Source organism: Triplophysa dalaica, chromosome 22 (genome assembly GCF_015846415.1).
Source record: "Triplophysa dalaica isolate WHDGS20190420 chromosome 22, ASM1584641v1, whole genome shotgun sequence".
In the NCBI taxonomy this organism is placed as follows: domain Eukaryota; kingdom Metazoa; phylum Chordata; class Actinopteri; order Cypriniformes; family Nemacheilidae; genus Triplophysa; species Triplophysa dalaica.
In genome coordinates this window covers 4,955,131-4,979,298 of record NC_079563.1, presented here as the reverse complement: position 1 = coordinate 4,979,298, position 24,168 = coordinate 4,955,131, and the positions used below count along the sequence as shown (strand labels likewise).

General features: G+C 40.5%; 1 protein-coding gene across 1 annotated transcript; it reads right to left on the bottom strand.

The window, feature by feature from the left end:
• Window positions 1-1,174: 1,174 nt before the first annotated feature.
• prrc1 (proline-rich coiled-coil 1) lies at window positions 1,175-17,714 on the bottom strand. The gene is made up of 9 exons (XM_056737213.1): window positions 17,580-17,714; window positions 15,806-15,912; window positions 11,808-12,185; window positions 10,965-11,110; window positions 10,798-10,900; window positions 10,418-10,581; window positions 9,813-9,916; window positions 2,546-2,648; window positions 1,175-2,320 (listed from the first exon to the last, which is right to left on the bottom strand). The coding sequence occupies exons 2-9, from the start codon at window positions 15,894-15,896 to the stop codon at window positions 2,111-2,113; spliced, it is 1,299 nt and encodes a 432-aa protein (XP_056593191.1). The 5' UTR covers window positions 15,897-15,912; window positions 17,580-17,714; the 3' UTR covers window positions 1,175-2,110.
• Window positions 17,715-24,168: the final 6,454 nt, after the last annotated feature.

The following is a 24,168-nucleotide window of genomic DNA, read 5'->3' as shown; positions in this document are numbered from 1 at the left end:
GCTGGCACTCCATTTAAATAAAGGGTGATGGAGGGGATCAGGGAGGGCCAGTAACAGACTCTGTCCCAGCCACAGAAACTGTCCGCTTCATACAAGGTACATATTGCAGCACTTCTGCACATGGAACACGATCAAATAAATATATTATACTGTCTGACTTTGGATATCCTAGCAGTGTCTGGGAACAGGCTTACACATTTGGAGCCACCAGAAGATGTTCCAGTTAGTATATCTTATTGAAATCACAGGCTTGGTTTGTCTTGTCAAATCTTAATTCAAGTTAAAGAAAACACCTTTGCAACTTCATCAGCTGTGTTTTGTAAACAAGCAATTTGACAATCAGTCTTCATTAGCATAGCAATATAACACTTGGCCTGAGCAATAATACTACAACTTGTTTCAATATAAAACGACTGTTGCATTTACAAACAGCCAACAGATTTAAATGAAATGAGAAATGACTATATATGTAATATTTTAATACAGGATAATTAAAATGATGCAACATACACAGAAAGATCATGGACATGCTGCAATCAATCCTGTGAGGAATTCATGTGTTTCCATTCAGCAAATAGAGGATTGACGGTGGAAATACAGGTGAATCACTAGGATTAATCTTAGTCTGGCTGTTAGCCTGGTCTGGAGCAGGCGAGCTGCAGAGAATAAATCACCAGTAACTTGGCCAGGTTTAATTTGAGCTGCTTTCATGCAACCGACTTGAGGCTAAATTCAGTCAGGATAACCAACACATCCCGGCTTATTCCCTTATCCTGGTTTTGTGCAATACCCCTCAGGTGTTTTTGGGTTTATTCTTTGTGTTGATGTTGTGACTGCATGCCTGACCTACTCCAGCACACTTACAAGACCCTCATGACGATTAAGGCCAAACCTTTGTCGCCAAATGTTTCTGAAGTGAGCGTGCTGATATGGTTACAGGTACTAAACCCTTCTGTGATTTAAGGCTCCAGTCATTCAGTCAGATCTGTAGAGAAAACACCTGCACACCCATCATCACCAGACACAAGTGAGGGCATTGTTCTGGCACACAGACCGGCTGCTGGAGGCATTCACAAATGGGTAACAACTTTTCTAGTAATATAATCAAAGTTCACTGTATGCATCATTTTCACAATTTCCTGTGATTAAATAGATAACACAAATAAGAAGCACGTCATGTTTACTCTTTAATTGATATGTTTGAAGGAGCCCAAATCAAATCTGGGGGAAATTTGCCCTTGTAGCTCCACCCTAGAAAACTAACATCCTACTTTCAAAAAAATATATTTCCTGAACAACCAAAAACACACCTTAAAAATGTTGTGGGAACCAAAAATTGTTATCAGAAATAAATGAACACTATCAGCAAGCACAACAGAAAAACAGTCTGTTATAATGAAGGTCTGCTGGTCAAAGGCACGGCAGTAAATTCCAGACTTGTTCTTGAGGAATGTTAGCAACATTCAAAAGATGCAGTCCAGGCAGATTTTCTGTCTAAGGTTGTGGAAATATTTGCTACGCATCAGGTCAGAGGTCATCCTCAGTGTGTGTGTCCTCTGTCACTCTGACCCGTCGTCATCTTCATCAAGCATTTCATCTCACAAACACACTTTGCTGTACTAACTGATCGGATTTAAGCGCAGTAAACACTCAACAAAAACACACAGACAGTATGAAAAATATACTATCAAATAAAATCCAAAACCCTAAGAGATGACATCACTAATGTTAATATACTTTTTAATTGTTCATTTTTCAAAATTTCCAAGAAAAAAAAGGATTTATCGGACACATTTAAATGTAAACATATGAGCGAACGAGGACACATGAATCTGATGTCACACTCAGACCATCACATGTGTTTCAATGTCGACATTATGCATACTGTCACTGTTGAACATAATAATCAAGGCTAAAACTGTGATTCAAAGAATCCTTTAAAAGACGATCCTGTAAGCTATAGTTTATGTCAAAGCTGGAGCAGAGATACAGCAGACCTCTGTTTTTGACATGTCAATTCGGTTCTCATGTGATGTGCTTTAAAATGTGTGTGGACGGAATCAGACTCCAGGTGCATTGTGGGTAACTGTAGTCCTGACGCACATCCCCATCACAGTGTCCTGGCGGGCAGCCGCTGTTTGTACATGCCAGCTAAAGCTTTAGCTGCGGAGTAGATCATCTGTCTGCGTGACATGCCGGTGAAAGCTTGATGCCAGTCTGAACGGGTGACGTTTGGCACATTTCTCTCCAGAACCTCACCGACGGTCACCATCAGACCAGACCAGCGCAGGTTATAGTCCGGAGGAGTGAGGGATTGAGCCTATACACACATAAGACATGTTTATTGTTATTGCAGCACTTGTGTGTAGATGACACGAAGATCCTCAGCATCTGCTGAACTACTATCACACACACACACACACCTGATGATTGACGGCACTAAATGAGGAATATTGCTGAATCTCGCCCATGATTTGACAGTTCAATCCAAACATCAATCGCATTACTGACAGGAGAGAGCAGGACTCCCCACATGACTGTTTACCTGTTGAACATGTTCCAGAGCTACAGGTGTCGCCTGAGTGAACGCTTCAATGTGAACTCCATTTCCAGGGTCATCTAAGATCAGACAGCCGATGTCAAACCACCTGAGCAGAGAAAACACACACACGTTACACACTTTACACCACACATGATGGGTTCAGTGTGCACTGTGGAATGGATGTTAAGCTGATGACACACAGTATGATCTCCGGCTACATTATAATTGACACAAGAGCATTTTCATCTGACAATGAAACATCATTTGGGAACATAAGCACTAGGGATGAGCGAGTACAGCATTATCTGTATCTGTATCTGTATCTGTTAACCATATGAATTATCTGTATCCGTATCTGTAATTGGACTGGGCGGGGCCTAACCAGGAAAGGGGCGGGTTTTAACCCGGAAATTGGGTCGGGTTGTCTTGAGATGGGCGGGGCTTTAACCGGTATGTTATTTTAAGCATGCAATTGATATGGGTTGATCAGAATTTTTTTTATTTAATGCTGATTAGAAAACTATTTACATGACAGCATCAGCATTGAGCTTCAGATCGATGGTTTTGATCACGATGACAAACGAACTATATACAGAATAAGTTTTGCAACAATGAATACAACACATGCGGTTGCAATTATGAAGTAAACTGTAATGAACAAGAGTTTTCATTTAAACATAACTTTATTTTTCATTTTTAATTAAAAACTGTTTAGAGCCAGCTGACGGTTTAAAAAAGACAGGCAGAGACGAAACGCGAGTCGCATTCTACCAAGCACCACGTCTGAACAAACCCCAAGTTTACCAAACTCTACTGGTTAATAAGTAAGTACTACAAACCGAAATAAAAAACAAACCTGAAGCTGAAGAAACCTAAATGTTTATGGAAAAGACCCGCGAACATGAGTGACTGAGGGAGAGACGGAGAGAGAGAGAGCTGCGAACACAGTCAGCAACACAATACATCTGTATATGTGTAGGGGAGGGGCGCTGTGACTATCACAGAACACAGACACAGTCAGCAACACAATACATCTGTATATGTGTAGGGGAGGGGCGCTGTGACTATCACAGAACGCAGACACAGTCAGCAACACAATACATCTGTATATGTGTAGAGGAGGGGCGCTTTGACTATCACAGAACACAGACACAGTCAGCAACACAATACATCTGTATATGTGTAGAGGAGGGGCGCTGTGACTATCACAGAACACAGACACAGTCAGCAACACAATACATCTGTATATGTGTAGAGGAGGGGCGCTGTGACTATCACAGAACACAGACACAGTCAGCAACACAATACATCTGTATATGTGTAGAGGAGGGGCGCTGTGACTATCACAGAACGCAGACACAGTCAGCAACACAATACATCTGTATATGTGTAGGGGAGGGGCGCTGTGACTATCACAGAACACAGACACAGTCAGCAACACAATACATCTGTATATGTGTAGGGGAGGGGCGCTGTGACTATCACAGAACACAGACACAGTCAGCAACACAATACATCTGTATATGTGTAGGGGAGGGGCGCTGTGACTATCACAGAACACAGACACAGTCAGCAACACAATACATCTGTATATGTGTAGAGGAGGAGCGCTGTGACTATCACAGAACACAGACACAGTCAGCAACACAATACATCTGTATATGTGTAGAGGAGGGGCGCTGTGACTATCACAGAACACAGACACAGTCAGCAACACAATACATCTGTATATGTGTAGGGGAGGGGCGCTGTGACTATCACAGAACACAGACACAGTCAGCAACACAATACATCTGTATATGTGTAGGGAAGGGGCGCTGTGACTATCACAGAACACAGACACAGTCAGCAACACAATACATCTGTATATGTGTAGAGGAGGGGCTCTGTGACTATCACAGAACACAGACACAGTCAGCAACACAATACATCTGTATATGTGTAGAGGAGGGGCGCTGTGACTATCACAGAACACAGACACAGTCAGCAACACAATACATCTGTATATGTGTAGGGGAGGGGCGCTGTGACTATCACAGAACACAGACACAGTCAGCAACACAATACATCTGTATATGTGTAGGGGAGGGGCGCTGTGACTATCACAGAACACAGACACAGTCAGCAACACAATACATCTGTATATGTTTAGGGGAGGGGCGCTGTGACTATCACAGAACGCAGACACAGTCAGCAACACAATACATCTGTATATGTGTAGGGGAGGGGCGCTGTGACTATCACAGAACGCAGACACAGTCAGCAACACAATACATCTGTATATGTGTAGAGGAGGAGCGCTGTGACTATCACAGAACACAGACACAGTCAGCAACACAATACATCTGTATATGTGTAGAGGAGGGGCGCTGTGACTATCACAGAACACAGACACAGTCAGCAACACAATACATCTGTATATGTGTAGAGGAGGAGCGCTGTGACTATCACAGAACACAGACACAGTCAGCAACACAATACATCTGTATATGTGTAGAGGAGGGGCGCTGTGACTATCACAGAACACAGACACAGTCAGCAACACAATACATCTGTATATGTGTAGGGGAGGGGCGCTGTGACTATCACAGAACACAGACACAGTCAGCAACACAATACATCTTTATATGTGTAGGGGAGGGGCGCTGTGACTATCACAGAACGCAGACACAGTCAGCAACACAATACATCTGTATATGTGTAGGGGAGGGGCGCTGTGACTATCTCAGAACGCAGACACAGTCAGCAACACAATACATCTGTATATGTGTAGGGGAGGGGCGCTGTGACTATCACAGAACGCAGACACAGTCAGCAACACAATACATCTGTATATGTGTAGAGGAGGGGCGCTGTGACTATCACAGAACGCAGACACAGTCAGCAACACAATACATCTGTATATGTGTAGGGGAGGAGCGCTGTGACTATCACAGAACGCAGACACAGTCAGCAACACAATACATCTGTATATGTGTAGGGGAGGGGCGCTGTGACTATCACAGAACACAGACACAGTCAGCAACACAATACATCTGTATATGTGTAGGGGAGGGGCGCTGTGACTATCACAGAACGCAGACACAGTCAGCAACACAATACATCTGTATATGTGTAGGGGAGGGGCGCTGTGACTATCACAGAACACAGACACAGTCAGCAACACAATACATCTGTATATGTGTAGAGGAGGGGCGCTGTGACTATCACATAACTCAGACACAGTCAGCAACACAATACATCTGTATATGTGTAGGGGAGGGGCGCTGTGACTATCACAGAACACAGACACAGTCAGCAACACAATACATCTGTATATGTGTAGAGGAGGGGCGCTGTGACTATCACAGAACGCAGACACAGTCAGCAACACAATACATCTGTATATGTGTAGGGGAGGGGCGCTGTGACTATCTCAGAACGCAGACACAGTCAGCAACACAATACATCTGTATATGTGTAGGGGAGGGGCGCTGTGACTATCACAGAACGCAGACACAGTCACCAACACAATACATCTGTATATGTGTAGAGGAGGGGCGCTGTGACTATCACAGAACGCAGACACAGTCAGCAACACAATACATCTGTATGTGTGTAGGGGAGGGGCGCTGTGACTATCACAGAACGCAGACACAGTCAGCAACACAATACATCTGTATGTGTGTAGGGGAGGGGCGCTGTGACTATCACAGAACGCAGACACAGTCAGCAACACAATACATCTGTATGTGTGTAGGGGAGGGGCGCTGTGACTATCACAGAACGCAGACACAGTCAGCAACACAATACATCTGTATATGTGTAGGGGAGGGGCGCTGTGACTATCACAGAACACAGACACAGTCAGCAACACAATACATCTGTATATGTGTAGAGGAGGGGCGCTGTGACTATCACAGAACACAGACACAGTCAGCAACACAATACATCTGTATATGTGTAGGGGAGGGGCGCTGTGACTATCACAGAACGCAGACACAGTCAGCAACACAATACATCTGTATATGTGTAGGGGAGGGGCGCTGTGACTATCACAGAACACAGACACAGTCAGCAACACAATACATCTGTATATGTGTAGGGGAGGGGCGCTGTGACTATCACAGAACACAGACACAGTCAGCAACACAATACATCTGTATATGTGTAGGGGAGGGGCGCTGTGACTATCACAGAACACAGACACAGTCAGCAACACAATACATCTGTATATGTGTAGAGGAGGGGCGCTGTGACTATCACAGAACACAGACACAGTCAGCAACACAATACATCTGTATATGTGTAGGGGAGGGGCGCTGTGACTATCACAGAACGCAGACACAGTCAGCAACACAATACATCTGTATATGTGTAGGGGAGGGGCGCTGTGACTATCACAGAACGCAGACACAGTCAGCAACACAATACATCTGTATGTGTGTAGGGGAGGGGCTCTGTGACTATCACAGAACGCAGACACAGTCAGCAACACAATACATCTGTATATGTGTAGGGGAGGGGCGCTGTGACTATCACAGAACGCAGACACAGTCAGCAACACAATACATCTGTATGTGTGTAGGGGAGGGGCGCTGTGACTATCACAGAACGCAGACACAGTCAGCAACACAATACATCTGTATATGTGTAGGGGAGGGGCGCTGTGACTATCACAGAACACAGACACAGTCAGCAACACAATACATCTGTATATGTGTAGGGGAGGGGCGCTGTGACTATCACAGAACGCAGACACAGTCAGCAACACAATACATCTGTATATGTGTAGGGGAGGAGCGCTGTGACTATCACAGAACGCAGACACAGTCAGCAACACAATACATCTGTATATGTGTAGGGGAGGGGCGCTGTGACTATCACAGAACACAGACACAGTCAGCAACACAATACATCTGTATATGTGTAGGGGAGCGGCGCTGTGACTATCACAGAACGCAGACACAGTCAGCAACACAATACATCTGTATATGTGTAGGGGAGGGGCGCTGTGACTATCACAGAACAAAGACACAGTCAGCAACACAATACATCTGTATATGTGTAGGGGAGGGGCGCTGTGACTATCACAGAACAAAGACACAGTCAGCAACACAATACATCTGTATATGTGTAGGGGAGGGGCTCTGTGACTATCACAGAACGCAGACACAGTCAGCAACACAATACATCTGTATATGTGTAGGGGAGGAGCGCTGTGACTATCACAGAACGCAGACACAGTCAGCAACACAATACATCTGTATATGTGTAGGGGAGGGGCGCTGTGACTATCACAGAACACAGACACAGTCAGCAACACAATACATCTGTATATGTGTAGGGGAGGAGCGCTGTGACTATCACAGAACACAGACACAGTCAGCAACACAATACATCTGTATATGTGTAGAGGAGGGGCGCTGTGACTATCACAGAACGCAGACACAGTCAGCAACACAATACATCTGTATATGTGTAGGGGAGGAGCGCTGTGACTATCACAGAACGCAGACACAGTCAGCAACACAATACATCTGTATATGTGTAGGGGAGGGGGCTGTGACTATCACAGAACACAGACACAGTCAGCTACACAATACATCTGTATATGTGTAGGGGAGGAGCGCTGTGACTATCACAGAACACAGACACAGTCAGCAACACAATACATCTGTATATGTGTAGGGGAGGGGCGCTGTGACTATCACAGAACACAGACACAGTCAGCAACACAATACATCTGTATATGTGTAGGGGAGGGGCGCTGTGACTATCACAGAACACAGACACAGTCAGCAACACAATACATCTGTATATGTGTAGGGGAGGGGCGCTGTGACTATCACAGAACGCAGACACAGTCAGCAACACAATACATCTGTATATGTGTAGGGGAGGGGCGCTGTGACTATCACAGAACGCAGACACAGTCAGCAACACAATACATCTGTATATGTGTAGGGGAGGGGCGCTGTGACTATCACAGAACACAGACACAGTCAGCAACACAATACATCTGTATATGTGTAGGGGAGGGGCGCTGTGACTATCACAGAACACAGACACAGTCAGCAACACAATACATCTGTATATGTGTAGGGGAGGGGCGCTGTGACTATCACAGAACGCAGACACAGTCAGCAACACAATACATCTGTATATGTGTAGGGGAGGGGCGCTGTGACTATCACAGAACACAGACACAGTCAGCAACACAATACATCTGTATATGTGTAGGGGAGGGGCGCTGTGACTATCACAGAACGCAGACACAGTCAGCAACACAATACATCTGTATATGTGTAGAGGAGGGGCGCTGTGACTATCACAGAACACAGACACAGTCAGCAACACAATACATCTGTATATGTGTAGGGGAGGGGCGCTGTGACTATCACAGAACACAGACACAGTCAGCAACACAATACATCTGTATATGTGTAGGGGAGGGGCGCTGTGACTATCACAGAACACAGACACAGTCAGCAACACAATACATCTGTATATGTGTAGGGGAGGGGCGCTGTGACTATCACAGAACACAGACACAGTCAGCAACACAATACATCTGTATATGTGTAGAGGAGGGGCGCTGTGACTATCACAGAACACAGACACAGTCAGCTACCCAATGAGGATTTTTATTCAATCCGAGCACAGATATTGACTCGTATTACTCGTATGATACTCGTACTCAGCAAAAGTGCTTTATCCGTACGGGATACTCGTTTCAGCAGAGTATCCGGCTCAACTCTAATGAGCACATTATGACTTGCGTCATACACCGTCAGAATAAAACTTCCATAACCCATCTATCCATGTGTGCTTAAGACTACAGCTGTGCAACAATATAGATACAGGTAACTATAGCAATATGTTTTTATAGTGATAGCCTTACTATCAATAGATTTTTGTAAATGATGTTATATACATACTGCCAAAAGTAAGTGGAAGCGAACATAGTAAATATAAGAACGCTTAAGAGCTGTCAGAGGTGATGTGTGTGCGTGCTTTGGTTTGAAAAAAGAAATCATGGAGTAATGAGTTCTAGGGAAGAAATGCTGTTTGTGAGCTTCATGAGTCAAGACCCATCCACTCACTTGACCACTGCAGTAAGAACATTACTTTAAATGTTCCCACGCTACTCAAGACTGCTTTTGAGGTCCAGGGTCACATTTATATTTTGTGCAGCTCATTGTTCAACCTCAGTTATATTTTAAGTGTGCATTCTAAATAAAGGCTGCATTGTATTGTATGAAAGAAACACAAGGATTGATTTTCTTACTTGTCAGGAAAAAGTTCAGCAATGAAGTTTTCCACAGAGACCACAGGCTGTTTCTCATGAATGATCGCTGTACGCCGCAGACCGTCAATGCGCTCCTGAGCTCCCTACACACACACACACACGCCAACGCACACACACGGTTAAAACTTTTAGTGATAAACGGCAGCAACAGCAATAGAGAATGTGAAGCTACGTTACGCCGTCATGAATGTTGCATCATCTCTGGAGGATCACTGCTAATGCGTTCAATGCAGTGTTTTGTTTTTCTTGTTTGATAAGGAACTAACTGAATGAAACTAAATATAAATCAATATTTTACTCATGAAAGAGGGATGATACATTGTATAGCATGCAGTGAGGCTGATCATGAAAGTCATGTGCAAACTCTTCAGCTGCAGCACACAGACGGACAGAGATCTATTGTTCTGATTGGCTGTGTTTTGTGATTGATTTTCTACGTGACGCCCCTTTATCACATTCAGTGCAGACAGACAAATTGCTCATCGCTGTTTCTAATTGATTGTCACGTTTGGTTAGGATAAGAATATATTAATGGCGTTGTTCAGAAGCAGACAGTCACATGAGCTGTGGAGGTCAGAGTTCACCTTCACTCCTGCTGCGTATCCCACAGGCTGAGGGGCGATGTTAGACTGTCCCACCTCTGCCGTCACCATGGCCAAACCAAACACCTCCTGAAATGCATCCCGCACCGCCCCCACCTTCACCTCCTTATCTGACGTCACCACGATGTCCACGTCACCACCGGACTCTGACACACACACACACACACACACACACACACACACACATCATCACCCTTTAAACAACAAACACAACTGCAAAAGAAGGAAAACTCAACTTTTGTGGACAATCAATCTGAAATCAGCCAGAAACTAGCAATGAACTGCATAAACCACTTCAGATTAACTTCAGATTCAGATCAGATTCATGACATGACACACAGGAAGGTGAGATCTGGACTCACTGATGTAAGGAGCCATTCCAGGATCCAGTGTAGTTATCATGGACTCAACCGAGTGTTTGGTTTTATCCAGAACCGTCTTCACCATGGGATTACCAGCTACACCCTGACAACACAACCAGATCAGCAAAGTGATGACACGTGATGTTTGTGTTCCAGTATTTCAGTACCTTGATGAAGCCCCATAATCCTCCCGCGGAGCCGGCGCTGTCTGGAGTCACTCTGGGGTCCTCAGTGTCCTCAGGGAATGTGATGGGAGAACTGACGTCTAGGCTTCCAGACACCGGCTGCTGCATCATGGGATTGCTGACGATGCCTAGAGACAGACCACCACAACAGCAGAGAAGAAGAATGTGTGAGAAATGTACACATGAAGAACGTTTCCCTGTCCACGTGAATCACTGTAACCTTTAATCTTAAAGACATGAAGGCCCGGTTCACAGACAAGGCTTAAGGGGCGAGTGTACTCATTATGTCATTTTTGTCATCAGGAGGGTCAGCGGTCGGGACGCGTTCAACAGTGCATGTGTTAGGAAAAGTGCACTAGTCCACTAGGAGTCATACACACACAGAAAGTGTGCAGTGAGCCTCTGTTCAAGAAGAACGATACAAAAGCATCATGCTGAAACATGTCTTGTCTTGCTGTTTGCATAGATTGTTGGCAAAAGAGAATGACTTCCTCTGTCATTCATTTGCAGTTGGTCTGTGAGTGACGCGGCTCATTGCTGCCCTCTGATGTTCAGGTAGAGGACACACATACTTATTTGTATTGGACGTCCTCACTTGATCTGTAATGAGGATGCTCAAGAAGCTGTGCAGAGAGACGGACGGTCAAGTATTGCCAGCGCTTTAAGTTTAGACTAAAATGAAAGTTTGAGCTGTCTTAACTAAAGATAAATTGCCCTTACATATCTTAAATATACCGTTTTGTCTCAAGATGCACACCACCGTTGTTTTTATCTGAGGCATTTTAATATAAATGTGTTCTAGGTTGAATCTGTTCTGAGCCGTACCGGGCATCGGTGGAGCACTGGAGAAACTAGGCATCAGCGGCGTCTGAGGGGTGCGCCCAGCGTGGCCACGGGTGATGTCATATCCTGCGCTTACAGAGAAGCCAGCGGTGGGTGGAGCAGAGAGGGTGGAGCCCGACAATGCAGCTGTGCTGAGCGGCGGGACAGCGGACGGAGAGGCAAATGGTGCCATGGGACCACTGTACGGAGCACTCGTGCCCGGAGGAGACGATATCAAGCCGAAAGAGAGAGGAGGAGCAGATGAATGCATGGGCGGCAGGGTGGAGGTCAGGGCCGCAGGTGGAAGAGGGCTGGAAAATGCTCCTGGGGCAAAACTTGAGACGCCAGCGGGACTTGGGTGCATCAGAGGGCCAGAAATCCCTGTAGAACACCAGAAGAAAATCAAAAGAATTGATTAAAAGAGATGACTATGGAAGTATTTTAATGACATTAGTGTTTGAAGCAAAAAAGCATGTTGAATTACCACTAATCAAAAATAATACTGTTGCATTACCAGTACTTGCATGTTTAGAGTCTGCAATTCAATATGGTTGTACATTTAAGCTGTGAATATTTCAAATTGAAACATTTCACAATCTGTGTCATCATCTAAAAATGAAATAATCAAAATTCACCTTTTATATTTCATTAAAAAAATTCAACTTGGTTTTAAATACAACCTTTAATATTCGACAGATAATTTTCAGTCCATATTATTTCGATATAAAAATTCGCTTCCAGAAATTCAGGGGTTCAAATTCAACTTGAAATTCAAAGTTTCACATCCGGGGATCTGAGGAAAAGCAATAGAGCGCCGATTCTACAAATGCATGATCTCTTCCTGCTGCCTGACCGCTTCACCAGCAGGTGGTGTAAGTCGGTTCTGACGTAGATCAAATCAAGAAATGCAGAAACTCTTTATATGTTTGCCACACAGTCCACTCATCTGCTCGATTAAGTGAATTTAGTTGTTCTCACATATAGCTTCTTATGTATCATCAACATTTTCAGAAATGTTTACTGACGCTTGCACTGCCTGCACAGACACACTCTAGGCCTGTTATGCTCAGACTTTGACTGCCGTCCTGCTCTGGCTAGAAGGAATTAGGTTATGTTTTACTTCAACACATCATGTTCACATAAATATTATGCATCATCAGCATTTACAGGACATTTATTGTGTTTAAAGCAGTCAAATACTGAGATCTCAACCAGCATCTCATTGATAACTGCTCCGATTTTAACACGTAAGCAACTCTCCCAGTATGTGCTTCTGTTTATATGACAAAGCAGCAATCTCTACAGACTTTCTTTTTATTTTCCTTACATTACCTTGTTTTAATTTGCAACTCTCAGAAAATGCTGGATGTTGTGGAATTGTGGAAATCTTTGTGGTTTTCATTTTGTCAATACAAAATAAAATAAAACTGATCTTTTAGCCAAGCGAACTTCTTGAGCAGGCCAGATAAAATTGACCAGATACAAATAGACTTCACTTTCTTTAGAACCAGACTAGACCCGAAATGTCTTGTGCAGCCAAGCAAGATACCTCACGCGTTATGGATCTAACAGCTGTAAGATGGTTTTTGAGCGCAAAGATACAAACTTTTGTTGCATACTGTGTTCATTTCCCAAAATGTGCAACAAAATGCTTGAGTTGCTGTCTGTTAATGAAATGCAATAATGTCAATCACTCACGGTATTAACCTTATGATGTCTGGCAAAGTTTGGTGTAACAAATATTTGTTGTTTACATATCAATTAAACTGATTTATTTTGTGTCTTTCGAGTCGATTTGGAAAAAGCAAATTCATTTTAATTTACCAGAGACCCGATGCCATATCGTTCTCGACCTTTTGTCAACTTTTTAGACCCAAAGCTGCTGGGACCCATAAGGAGGTCTAACATACCTGTACACTTCAACGCAAGGTGTCTAAAATGTATGTGTACAGTTCAGTTAAAAGATCAAGTTTACCCTCTTTAAACTTATGCTGACTGAATGAGATGCGAACATTTTGCTGAATATCCGCAATATGCATGATGGCATGGTGGAACAAAAACATTATGAGCTTATAAGGTTGCTCAGTGCTTGTAGCCTACTCTATCACTTTAGTGTCCACGGACCACGGCATCACAGCCGGTGTACCTTGCTAAAATGCTTAATGTTGCTTTATCTTCAGACCAGACGACCAAAATTAATATAGCCTACACCTTTTTAATAATAATAATACATTTTAGGATGTCCAGGTGTATTTCTCACATAAAAAACATAGCCAGGAGGAAAAACAATGACGCGAGTTAGGTAGGTGTCTTTATTATTGCAGTATTTCAGATTGTTTTTTATTCACTCGTTCATTTAGCCTTATAGGCTATAATTGGCTTTATTTTTCGTTCTGACGTCAGAGATTTCGGAGGCATAATTATTTCCATTGATATGTCTCTTTTAAGTGGTAATTGGTTTGTTTAAATTTAAGTATTTATATCCTATATTTACAAAGTATTTTACAGTTACGTTTTTAAGAAAATACTTATTTTAACATGTTGTTATATTGTAGATTATTTTACGTTCTTATAAAAATACTTCATGGCTTGTTCTTATATCTGTTTGCACTATTTTTTCATTTACTACTGTAGTCAGTTTTAAATGGATATTTATTGAATTATTTCCTATTTAGTTTTATACCAAAATAAAATGTTTCATTTTAATCGTTAAGTTTATTGTGATGGTGATATGAACCTAATGTAATGCTTTAAAATCTTGTTGTATTGTTTTCTGGCACATTTAATCATATACCGTTGCATGTGTCATTCAAATAGCTTCATGAAATTAACTTTATTTAAAAAACTCAATACACAGCATGGTTCAGTAAAGCACTGTTATATATCCATTTTTTCTCATTCCCGAAACTCAAACCATTATTTGATGACGTAAGATGGTGCTCATCAATAGCACAATTTTATGTTTGTATTTGGCAAGCTACAGAAATTATTTGAAGTAATTTGCCTACACGATCTTAACCAAAATGGTTTTGCATCTGTATGACATATCGCTTTATTGCTCCTTGAACTCTTCTTACATTAATTTGAATAAAAATGCTAAAAAATGCAAAATGACTTAATGTTAATTTATCATATGCACGTAAAAAGCAATGGATGCGTATAAATAGCAAGCCAAATACAAACATAAACTCGTACTCTAGATAGGCAGCACAAGGAGATCGGGTAGAATATTTAAATAATTAAATTCATATTATAAATGTATGAGTAGTCCAATGATTCCAGGCCACCTGGGTGCTCCATGTCCTTTCCAGGGCTGACAGTGGTGAGCTAAGCTGCCAGTACAAACAGTACATTTTTCCTTGATGATACATAAGAAGCTATATGTGAGAACAACTATATTCACTTAATCGAGCAGATGAGTGGACTCTGTGGCAAACACATAAAGAGTATCTGTTTTTCTTGATTTGATCTACGTCAGAACCGACTTACACCACCTGCTGGTGAAGCGGTCAGGCAGCAGGAAGAGATCATGCATTTGTAGAATCGGCGCTCTATTGCTTTTCCTCAGATCCCCGGATGTGAAACTTTGAATTTCAAGTCGAATTTGAACCCCTGAATTTGTGGAAGCGAATTTTTATATCTAATATGAACAGGAAATGATCTGTTGAATATTAAATGTTGTATTTAAAACCAGGTTGAATTTTTTTTCATGAAATTTAAAAAGGTGAATTTTGATTATTTAATTTTTAGACGATGAAACAGAGTGTGAAATGTTTAAATTTGAAATATTCACAGCTTAAATGTACAACCATATTGAATTGCAGACTCTAAACATGCAAGTACTGGTAATGCAACAGTATTATTTTTGATTAGTGGTAATTCAACATGCTTTTTTGCTTGAAACACTAATGTCATTAAAATACGTCCATAGATGACTGAATTAACACACGACTAGAAGTGATGAAAGCTGTTCAATAAAGACAGAAATGAGCTGATGTCACCTGCGGTGGGAGGAGGGGGGCTGATGGTTGCTGTGGGGGGTGGTGGGGGGGTGGCAGGGGGTGTGCTCTCTATTCCACTCTCTTCCATCATCTTCACTCTATCCTGCCTGTGAAGAGAGCAGAAAGAATTCACACATCACAGATCTGTAGCTCAGAGTAGCGCCACCTACTGGCACATGACACACATGTCAAACAAGGTTCTCCATCCACATGCAGGAGAAACATGAGACTGACAGACTGAGAGAACTCTCATTCATCACATATGTGCACACGTTTCTTTCATCTTAAATAAAAAAACATTTATCTGATCTACTATAGTTCCAAAGAACTTTACAAAAAAGGCTAAATCATGAAAAAAGAAGAAACGGTGATATATTCTACACATACAAAATGATGTTTTAACAGAACTATAACAGATTTGGGGTCATCATCACTGAGTGTTGACAGAAACAGCTGTGTTCTTACACCACAACACTAAACACTAGTGACGGGAAGTCCGGCTCTTTTCAACGATCAATGCTTTCAGTATTATTAAGAATTTTGTATAATGTTTTTCATAAAATACTTATTTTTAGGCATTTAGGTTTTGTTACGAGAAAATATAAAATTCCTTATATTTAACATTTTTGATAAAACTTTAATTGAACACAGAACCACAGCAAACAAATCAAACAAATGCAAAAGTCTTAACATTTAAGTGATAGTTCACCCAAAAATGAACATTTTGTCATCATTTGCTCACCCTCATGTCATCTTATACCTGTATAAATTAGAAAGATATTTTAAAGAATGTGAGCAATTTTCAATTCTGTGACATCATTGACTGCCATAGTAGGAACAATTCAATGGTAGTCAAAGGTCCCCAGAACTTTAGTTTGTTTTCCTAAATTCTTCAAAATATCCCACTTTGTGTTCGGCAGAACACAATAATATACAATATTTTTTTCCTACTATGGAAATGGATCATGTCACAGATCTGAAAATGTCAAACATTCTTACAAATATATTTCTTTTGAAACAACCTGGGTGAGTAAATGAGAACAGCATTTTCATTTTTGAGTGAACTGTCCCTTTAAGTCACTTCTTTAGTGCAGGTTGGCATCTAGAAATATAAGATGTCTAAGCTTGGATTGGCTGATATCTTCTTTTAGTCTTTTCGCTCATTTCTTATAACACGCTTACACTTAAATCCGGCTCCCGTCCTCTCTCTGTCGCATCTTTACATGGCCTGGACCACCACACTCGCTATCATCGGATCCTTCTTTCACATCATTTTATTATCCTAATCTGTCCTCCCATGTGATTGGCGGCATGGTGTGCCCATCCAAATAAAGTCCCGATCTACCTGCGGCTTATGATTCGGATCTCCCCAATGGGAGTCGGCTCTTCTCGTTCCCTACAAAGAATCGTCTCGTTCGCGCACGACGCATCGCTACTAAACACAGGATGACGTGATGTTTACATGACACGTCTTCTCTTCAACAAACCCTGATCGATGAACTATAACACTGTCCGTTTCATTATTATTGCTTATTAATTGATAGATTCGATGCACAAGAGCCGCAGCCTCCCTCCACACGACCAGAAAGCACATAAAACAACAACACGAATCACATTTCTTCTCATAAATCACATTTTTACGAGAGTCATCGCGTCACTCACTGCTCGTGAGATGTGATGAGTTTGATTCAGCATCACGCGCACATCTTCATCGGACAACCGAGTATTGTCAGACACAGATTAGGCAGAAACCGATAATAAATCTGATTCTTACCAGACGTGATTCTCTCGAGATCAGAGTAAGTTTAGACGTTCAATCCGAGCGGACCAAGAGAGAAAACAGAGGGACGCTGCCGCGCACTGATGACGTCACACGATGCCACGTCTGATGTTGAGTCGCGCGATTCACTCCAGCAGATTACAATGATGTCGAGCTTCTTCAGATAATATGAAAGTAATCATTTAGATTGAAACAACATTTATAATACAATGAGCAACAAACAAAAAAACTGATTTGTGTTTACTTTTTTTAAACTGCGTTGAACACGTGTTTAAGCGAATCCGTTCTTTTGAATCCAATGGATGGCAAGAGTTCTCATTTTTTATTATTAACTGTATCATGGTTTCCAATTTTTTTATTTCTAACGTATCAAAATCTTTCAGCAAATATTCTCTTTTAATAGGGTTTTTGTAAAATGTGTGTAAAAGGAGACGTCGTCTTACAACTCTATTTGTACATTTTTATCACAAACATGTCTGATATGGGGAGCTGTCTAAATGGAAGGCCTTGGAGAATACACAATATATTCTTTAACCATTAATCTCAAAAGAATTGGTACTGCTCTTAACATTCTGTTATACATATTAACCATTCACTGAAGTTGAAAATTCTCTAAGAACTTCTCATGAAATAATAATCATCATTCAAAAAAAACTTTTGTTTTAAATTTCTCTCCATAAACCCAACTTATATCATTATAGTCATTATATATTATATCATTAAAGTTATGCTTTAACAACATTTTCCAGAAAAGTAGTAACCTTCCTTTTAATGGAAAGTTTAACTGATAAAGAAGAGCATTCACAATCACTACGTAACAAAACATTTAGCCTATCCCCTAATTATTATAAAACGGCACTGAATAAAAAAGAATGACTAGGCCTATTTTGGATGAAGGACTTCAACCAATTTAATTTAAAACACCATTTATAATATCAAAATCGATTGCATTTATATTGTATATTCTTATTTTTTATACAGATCCTCTTTTCTAATTTATTGAAATTTATTGCAAATCAATTGCTTTATGTTTGGTATTTACCTATCAAAATCCAATAAGAATTTAAAGTGTTATTGATTTCCAATGAACCAGTATGAAGACCATTTTATTAGTTACATGAAGAAACTTATAAAACAGCTTAAAGATTCAATTCAATTCAAGTTTATTTATGTAGCGCTTTCACAATGTTCTTTGTTCCGAGGCAGCTTTACAGGAGAAAACAGGAAAAACAGAAAAACACAGATAGGTAAAATACAGCATGTGTTTATAGAACAAGCAAGATCATTCTAATAAATAATATCTAATAAATGAATAAATAAATGCAGCCAACACTGCCCTGCTGTGGCGAGGAACCCAAACTCCAATGACTGATTAATGGAGAAAAAGGAAATGATATACCAAAACAGATAGTTATATATATGTATAAGAGCATTTGAAAAAATAAACGTAGCCTATAGATTATTGTTTCTCTTTACAAAAACAGCATTCCGGCAAACATCCTTCTAAAATAATAATAAAATAATTATTTTCGAGTTAGTTTATTTGACTTAATTAGAAATTGCATATTTGTTAAAGTTTTTCTCAATTGCTAACTCGTGACACAATTCACCATTGTCTCACAACTATCAACTCAAGAACAACACACAAACTTGTACAAACCCCACACACAAACAGCCTCATTTTGCAAAGGTTGAAGCATGTTTCCATTCTGAAAACACAAACACACAATATAATGAACTGAAGTGTCAAGATGTAAACTCAAACAGCACACATTTATCCTTCAGTAAACATTCAGAAGCAAAACTGATGACACACACATCAGAATCTCAGGATCATATCAACAGAGGCTCATCTCAGAATCTTCTACAGGACGTTATACAGTAAACATACAGTATCATTACATTTCACACTTTATATCAGAGCATTTCTCTATTCTGTATCAAGTAAACTGATCGTTTTGATTGATTGACGATTTTGATGATTGTCACCGTCGAGTGTTCATGTCAGGAAAATGTTTGTTTTAATGTGTGGCAGTATTTTAGTGTTGTGAGGCAGAAGACTCAAATCAGTCATCGACGACATTGAGGATTATATCACATCTCTTTACAGCTCGACGCCCAAAACAAAAGTAACCCAGTCAAAGAGGAAAGAGAATGAAAGAGTCCAACTAGAGCAAACATGTCTGATTCATCAATGATTTTGTTTGCAGGGAGAAAATATCATCAGACTCACTCGAGACCGACAATAACATGAGGCGAGTGCAATGAGCAAGTCTGAGTGACAAGACAAGTCCCAGACTACTGTGTGTTTCCCAGACTGTGACTAGTTTAAGCCAGGACTAGGTTTTAGTTCAATTAGGTCAAGACAGATACTGAAGCTGTTTTTCAAAAACCTACTTTTCAAAAAAACATGACCGTGTTCATCTTGAGACAAATCCATCACACAGATACATTTGAAGACATTAGGCTGAAGCCGTCAAGTCCACTCGAGTACTTCAGCTCTGGTTCATTCTTCAAAATAACTTTTTCAAAAAGAAAACTCAAACAGGTTTAACATGATATTGGGATGAATGAATGACAGTTCTATAAGTCCTTTAAAGACAAATAAGTATCTCTCTTGTCTCTGATGTGATTGAAGTATTGTGTGTGTATAGATGAGGTGGTCATGGAGGATGCGGGGCGTGTGCGCATGAGGATGCGAGAGTGTCTGCTGTGGGACGAGATGGACAACGGAGGCCGAGTCATTCCCCTCCTCCCTTCAGACGGGAGGTCCTGCGGCGGGCGCGAATAAATGAAGATATATGTACCTATTTGTTAAAACAACTAAAGCATGGATATATCACACCCAAAGGAAAAAGAGCAGGGACACTGAAAAAAAGAATGTAAAGCAGAATCCTCATCACTTTTACAACAAGAGCTTAAGGATAAAAAACTTTCAGAAAATCTGTTTAAAGATTTATTACAAGAGTAACAATCATGATTGATTTTTTTCATTCGGTTTGGGGTTAAAAACATGAAAGGAGACGTACCTTTTACTCATATTAGAACTAAGAAACCGAGGAAAACTGTGCTTTGGATCAAATCACTTGATCTGATAGAAGGGTCTTTCTAATTAAACATGATTACATTTTTTTGTCTACAATATAAGCATCATCAATTACCAGCATTCAATATGATTGGACAACCTAGAATAATTGAAGTGTGCTTTAATGAAAGACTTAAAGGGATCATCTCTTAGAATCGTCAGCTAAAGGACTGTTTATATATTATTTCACCAATATTTGAACCTTTTAATTTGTGGATTTTTATGTCTAAGCTAAGAAATTCTGCGGCCATAGAAGAAAAGAAAGGGGGAGATAGTACATCCCTGACGAATACCACAAGCAACAGTGAAGATGAGAAGTGCCAGAGACTAAAGAAACACTGCCATTAATACCATTATACCAGGTTACACATCCTCTTTATAAAAGAATTGCCGAAACTAAATTTAGCCAGTGCTTCCAAAATAAAGTGCTCAATTATCTGTGTGGAAGGCTTTACAAAAGTGGCGGTCAAATAGCCCTTTAAATCCTCAAGCCCAAAACTGATATTAAAATACATTATAAATACTATAGACATCAACCTTGTCATGTGCAAGATTTATAACACTACCTGCACTTTACCAGCTTGTTTAAATTTGATACTTGCGTTAATGCCCTGATTATAATTAAATAAAACTAAAACACAAAATGCAGGCACTAATGTTTAATTAAACGTGAGGATTTGTAATTTCTTTTAAAACATTACGTTAGCCGTTGTTTTGTATAATCTGACGTGAGTTTGGCCTGAGATCTCAATGCTTGTTCCATATTTTCACCAGTAGGTGGCGCCAGCACGCGCTGTTTCCAACGCTTCCAAACCTCAATCATTTTGAGAAGCAGTTGATTCAATGCTTCGTTTTCCACATCACTAAAGAAAAACTTGAAAGATTAATAAAGTTCAGGCTCGAATGGAGAAGATGATTAGGAATATATATTAAAATAAAGCCAACAGTTAAACCGCAAACTAACACACCAAGACAAAGAAACTAACAATAAACTTATGCTTATGACAACACAAAATGAACAAACAAACCTGTGCAAACAAAGAGAAACAAAGGAACAAAATACAAACTAAAAGTCCATGAATGCTATTTAAAATAAGAGTCCTTTTAATAAAAAAATTCTCAGTTGCTATGGAGAATTTTCGGACAAACACCACAGTCATCATAGATCTGTAGATCAAAATCTTAATTTCACCTCTCATGAGTAAATATGTATACTCATACATATACAATACTGTACAATCCTGAATGTCCTAAACATGTGGACAGCAACAGGTAGCCTATATTTGGATAAAGCGTCTGTACACTGCCCAAGCACTTGATAATGGAAGAAACAGCAGACAAATATACAGAATAAATTGCATAAATGTAGCAAATCATGAACAGTTTGTTTATAATAATGAGAAATTGCTTTTATGATGTGCACAAGCCACTGGAGGATGTTGAGGTTGAACAAGTAGTTTTGAAGATTTTATTTGCGATCTGAAAAATGAATCAATGCGACCAAAGAGAAACTTGAAGGAGTTCTCATCTGTTCTGACCTCTTATTGATGAATTCTTCTTCATTCAAACCATCTCTTTAAAACACTTCTGTAATGTTTCTTCAGGAAATGTTGATTGTAATGTAACATTTAGACCTTTAGATCAAATGATTTGTGAGATCAAGAATTCAAACTTGTCAGGCAGTTTTACACTGGAACATGCAAAGTATAAAGCCCATAATTCCTCCAGAACGGCTGTAAATGAAATTAGTCAATAAAGCGCATTCAAATTATTTCTTTTGTTGTCAAGTCAATGTCATATTTATGTATAAAATATCTGTGTCAAATACCTGTAATAGGGGGTGACAAAAGAAGACAAACAAGCTTTTTTTCTGTGGAGAAATGGTAAACATGAAGCGTGAGCAGTGTCAAGTGTGATGTTGTTTGGTTCGCACATATTCTAGTTCTGTTTGTCAACATCTTAACACTGAAGCAAGAACAAACAGCAGCGATCTCTTTGTTATTTAGTGTGAAACTGGTTTGTTTTATTCAGTGTCACTCTAATAATGACATCAGGTGTCACCTGCTCATCGTGGTGTTCAGCATTTACAGGATTCTCTCGCTACAATGATAGCTGCTGGTCTCACAGAAGAGCTTCAATGTGTCAAAGAAGTTTTACTGATTCATTTAACAATTTGCATTTCAATGTAAAGTTTAACAGCAGCCTCATAAATTCCTCTCGTACGCTGGTCAGAGCTCACAGAGAACTTTAACACACACGTGTGTGTGTGTGTGTGTGTGTGTGTGTGTGTGTGTGTGTGTGTGAGTGCGTCAGGGTTTAGACTCTCTGTACACTGCTGATATCAAATTGATCAAGTAAAGTTGCTCTAATAAGAATATATGAACTGACATTGAAGTCCGTGAGGTAAAATTCATCTGTCTCATGATGTGTCTCTGTTATGCTGATGCATGTTTCTGCATCAAACTCATGAAGTGATCTCATCATGTGTCAGTTTATAACCTTCAGACGATCTGACCCTGTCTCACTGTGACAGTGATGCTAAAGTGTTCTCAGAGATATCAGCCATAACACCATCTGTCTGCATGCCTAAGAAATTCTTTTTAAAAATAAGAAAACACAACGAAATAAAGGCTTTATGTTATGACCTGGTTCTTGGGTCAAATGAGAAGGAGAAGTGAATCATGACGTCAAGATGGAGAACAAGACATCTGTGCGTATAGAAAAGAAAATGAGGTTTGACTTTCTCTGATATGGTGGGTTATTAGTGTGAAAAAGCAAAATGCTATTATTTCTATGCAGCTGTGGACTCAAGTGAATACCGTGTGTGTTGGAGTGACGTGAACACTAGCTAGGGGTCGACAGAACACTACACAAACAGCAGCAGCTAGAAAGAGGAGTGAAAGCCTGAGGCCGTTCACAACAACACCACAGACCAACAACATCGTTTCAATCAACTTTCACCTTCTCAAAGCAGTCATTAAAGCAATAAGCCGTGTGAAGCAGTGAGTTACAGTGCTAAAACAGCTAAGGGCGTAGAGCTCGGCTCAACCAATCAGAATCAAGGACCAGAACTGACCGTTTTATAATCAATAACAACACATCCCACATTCTATAAGCACACGCGTGAACATTTCAGAAACTTGTGTGAGAAATGAAAACACATTGTGTGAACATATGAGAGGTGCCAATCAAACACACCTGAATCACGTCACTTACTAACATCTTCAGGGTTACCTGAACATGACAGACAGGTGTGTCGGAGAAGGACTGAACTAATAAAACTCATTCAGCATCACTGAAGCATCACTGTGCTCTCTTGTAAAGAGATAAAACAACACTTGTTTAATATCTTTTAATGTTTAGATGGAGGAAAAATGTTTCATGTCCACATTTTAAAGCAAATGAATTGAAATCATTTGAATATCCATTATAATTGGCCAGTTTACTAAGAGCCTGTCAGCTCATTCGGGCGGTTATTACTCGTAAGCACAAAAAATA

Coding starts and splice junctions, on each gene's coding strand:
- prrc1 (XM_056737213.1), bottom strand. CDS start 15,896: ATGATGGAAGAGAGTGGAATAGAGAGCACACCCCCTGCCACCCCCCCA. Junction 12,186..15,805: donor CCCCCCTCCTCCCACCGCAG/GTGACATCAGCT, acceptor GGTGTTCTACAG/GGATTTCTGGCCCTCTGATG. Junction 9,917..10,417: donor GATACGCAGCAGGAGTGAAG/GTGAACTCTGAC, acceptor GTGTGTGTGTAG/GGAGCTCAGGAGCGCATTGA.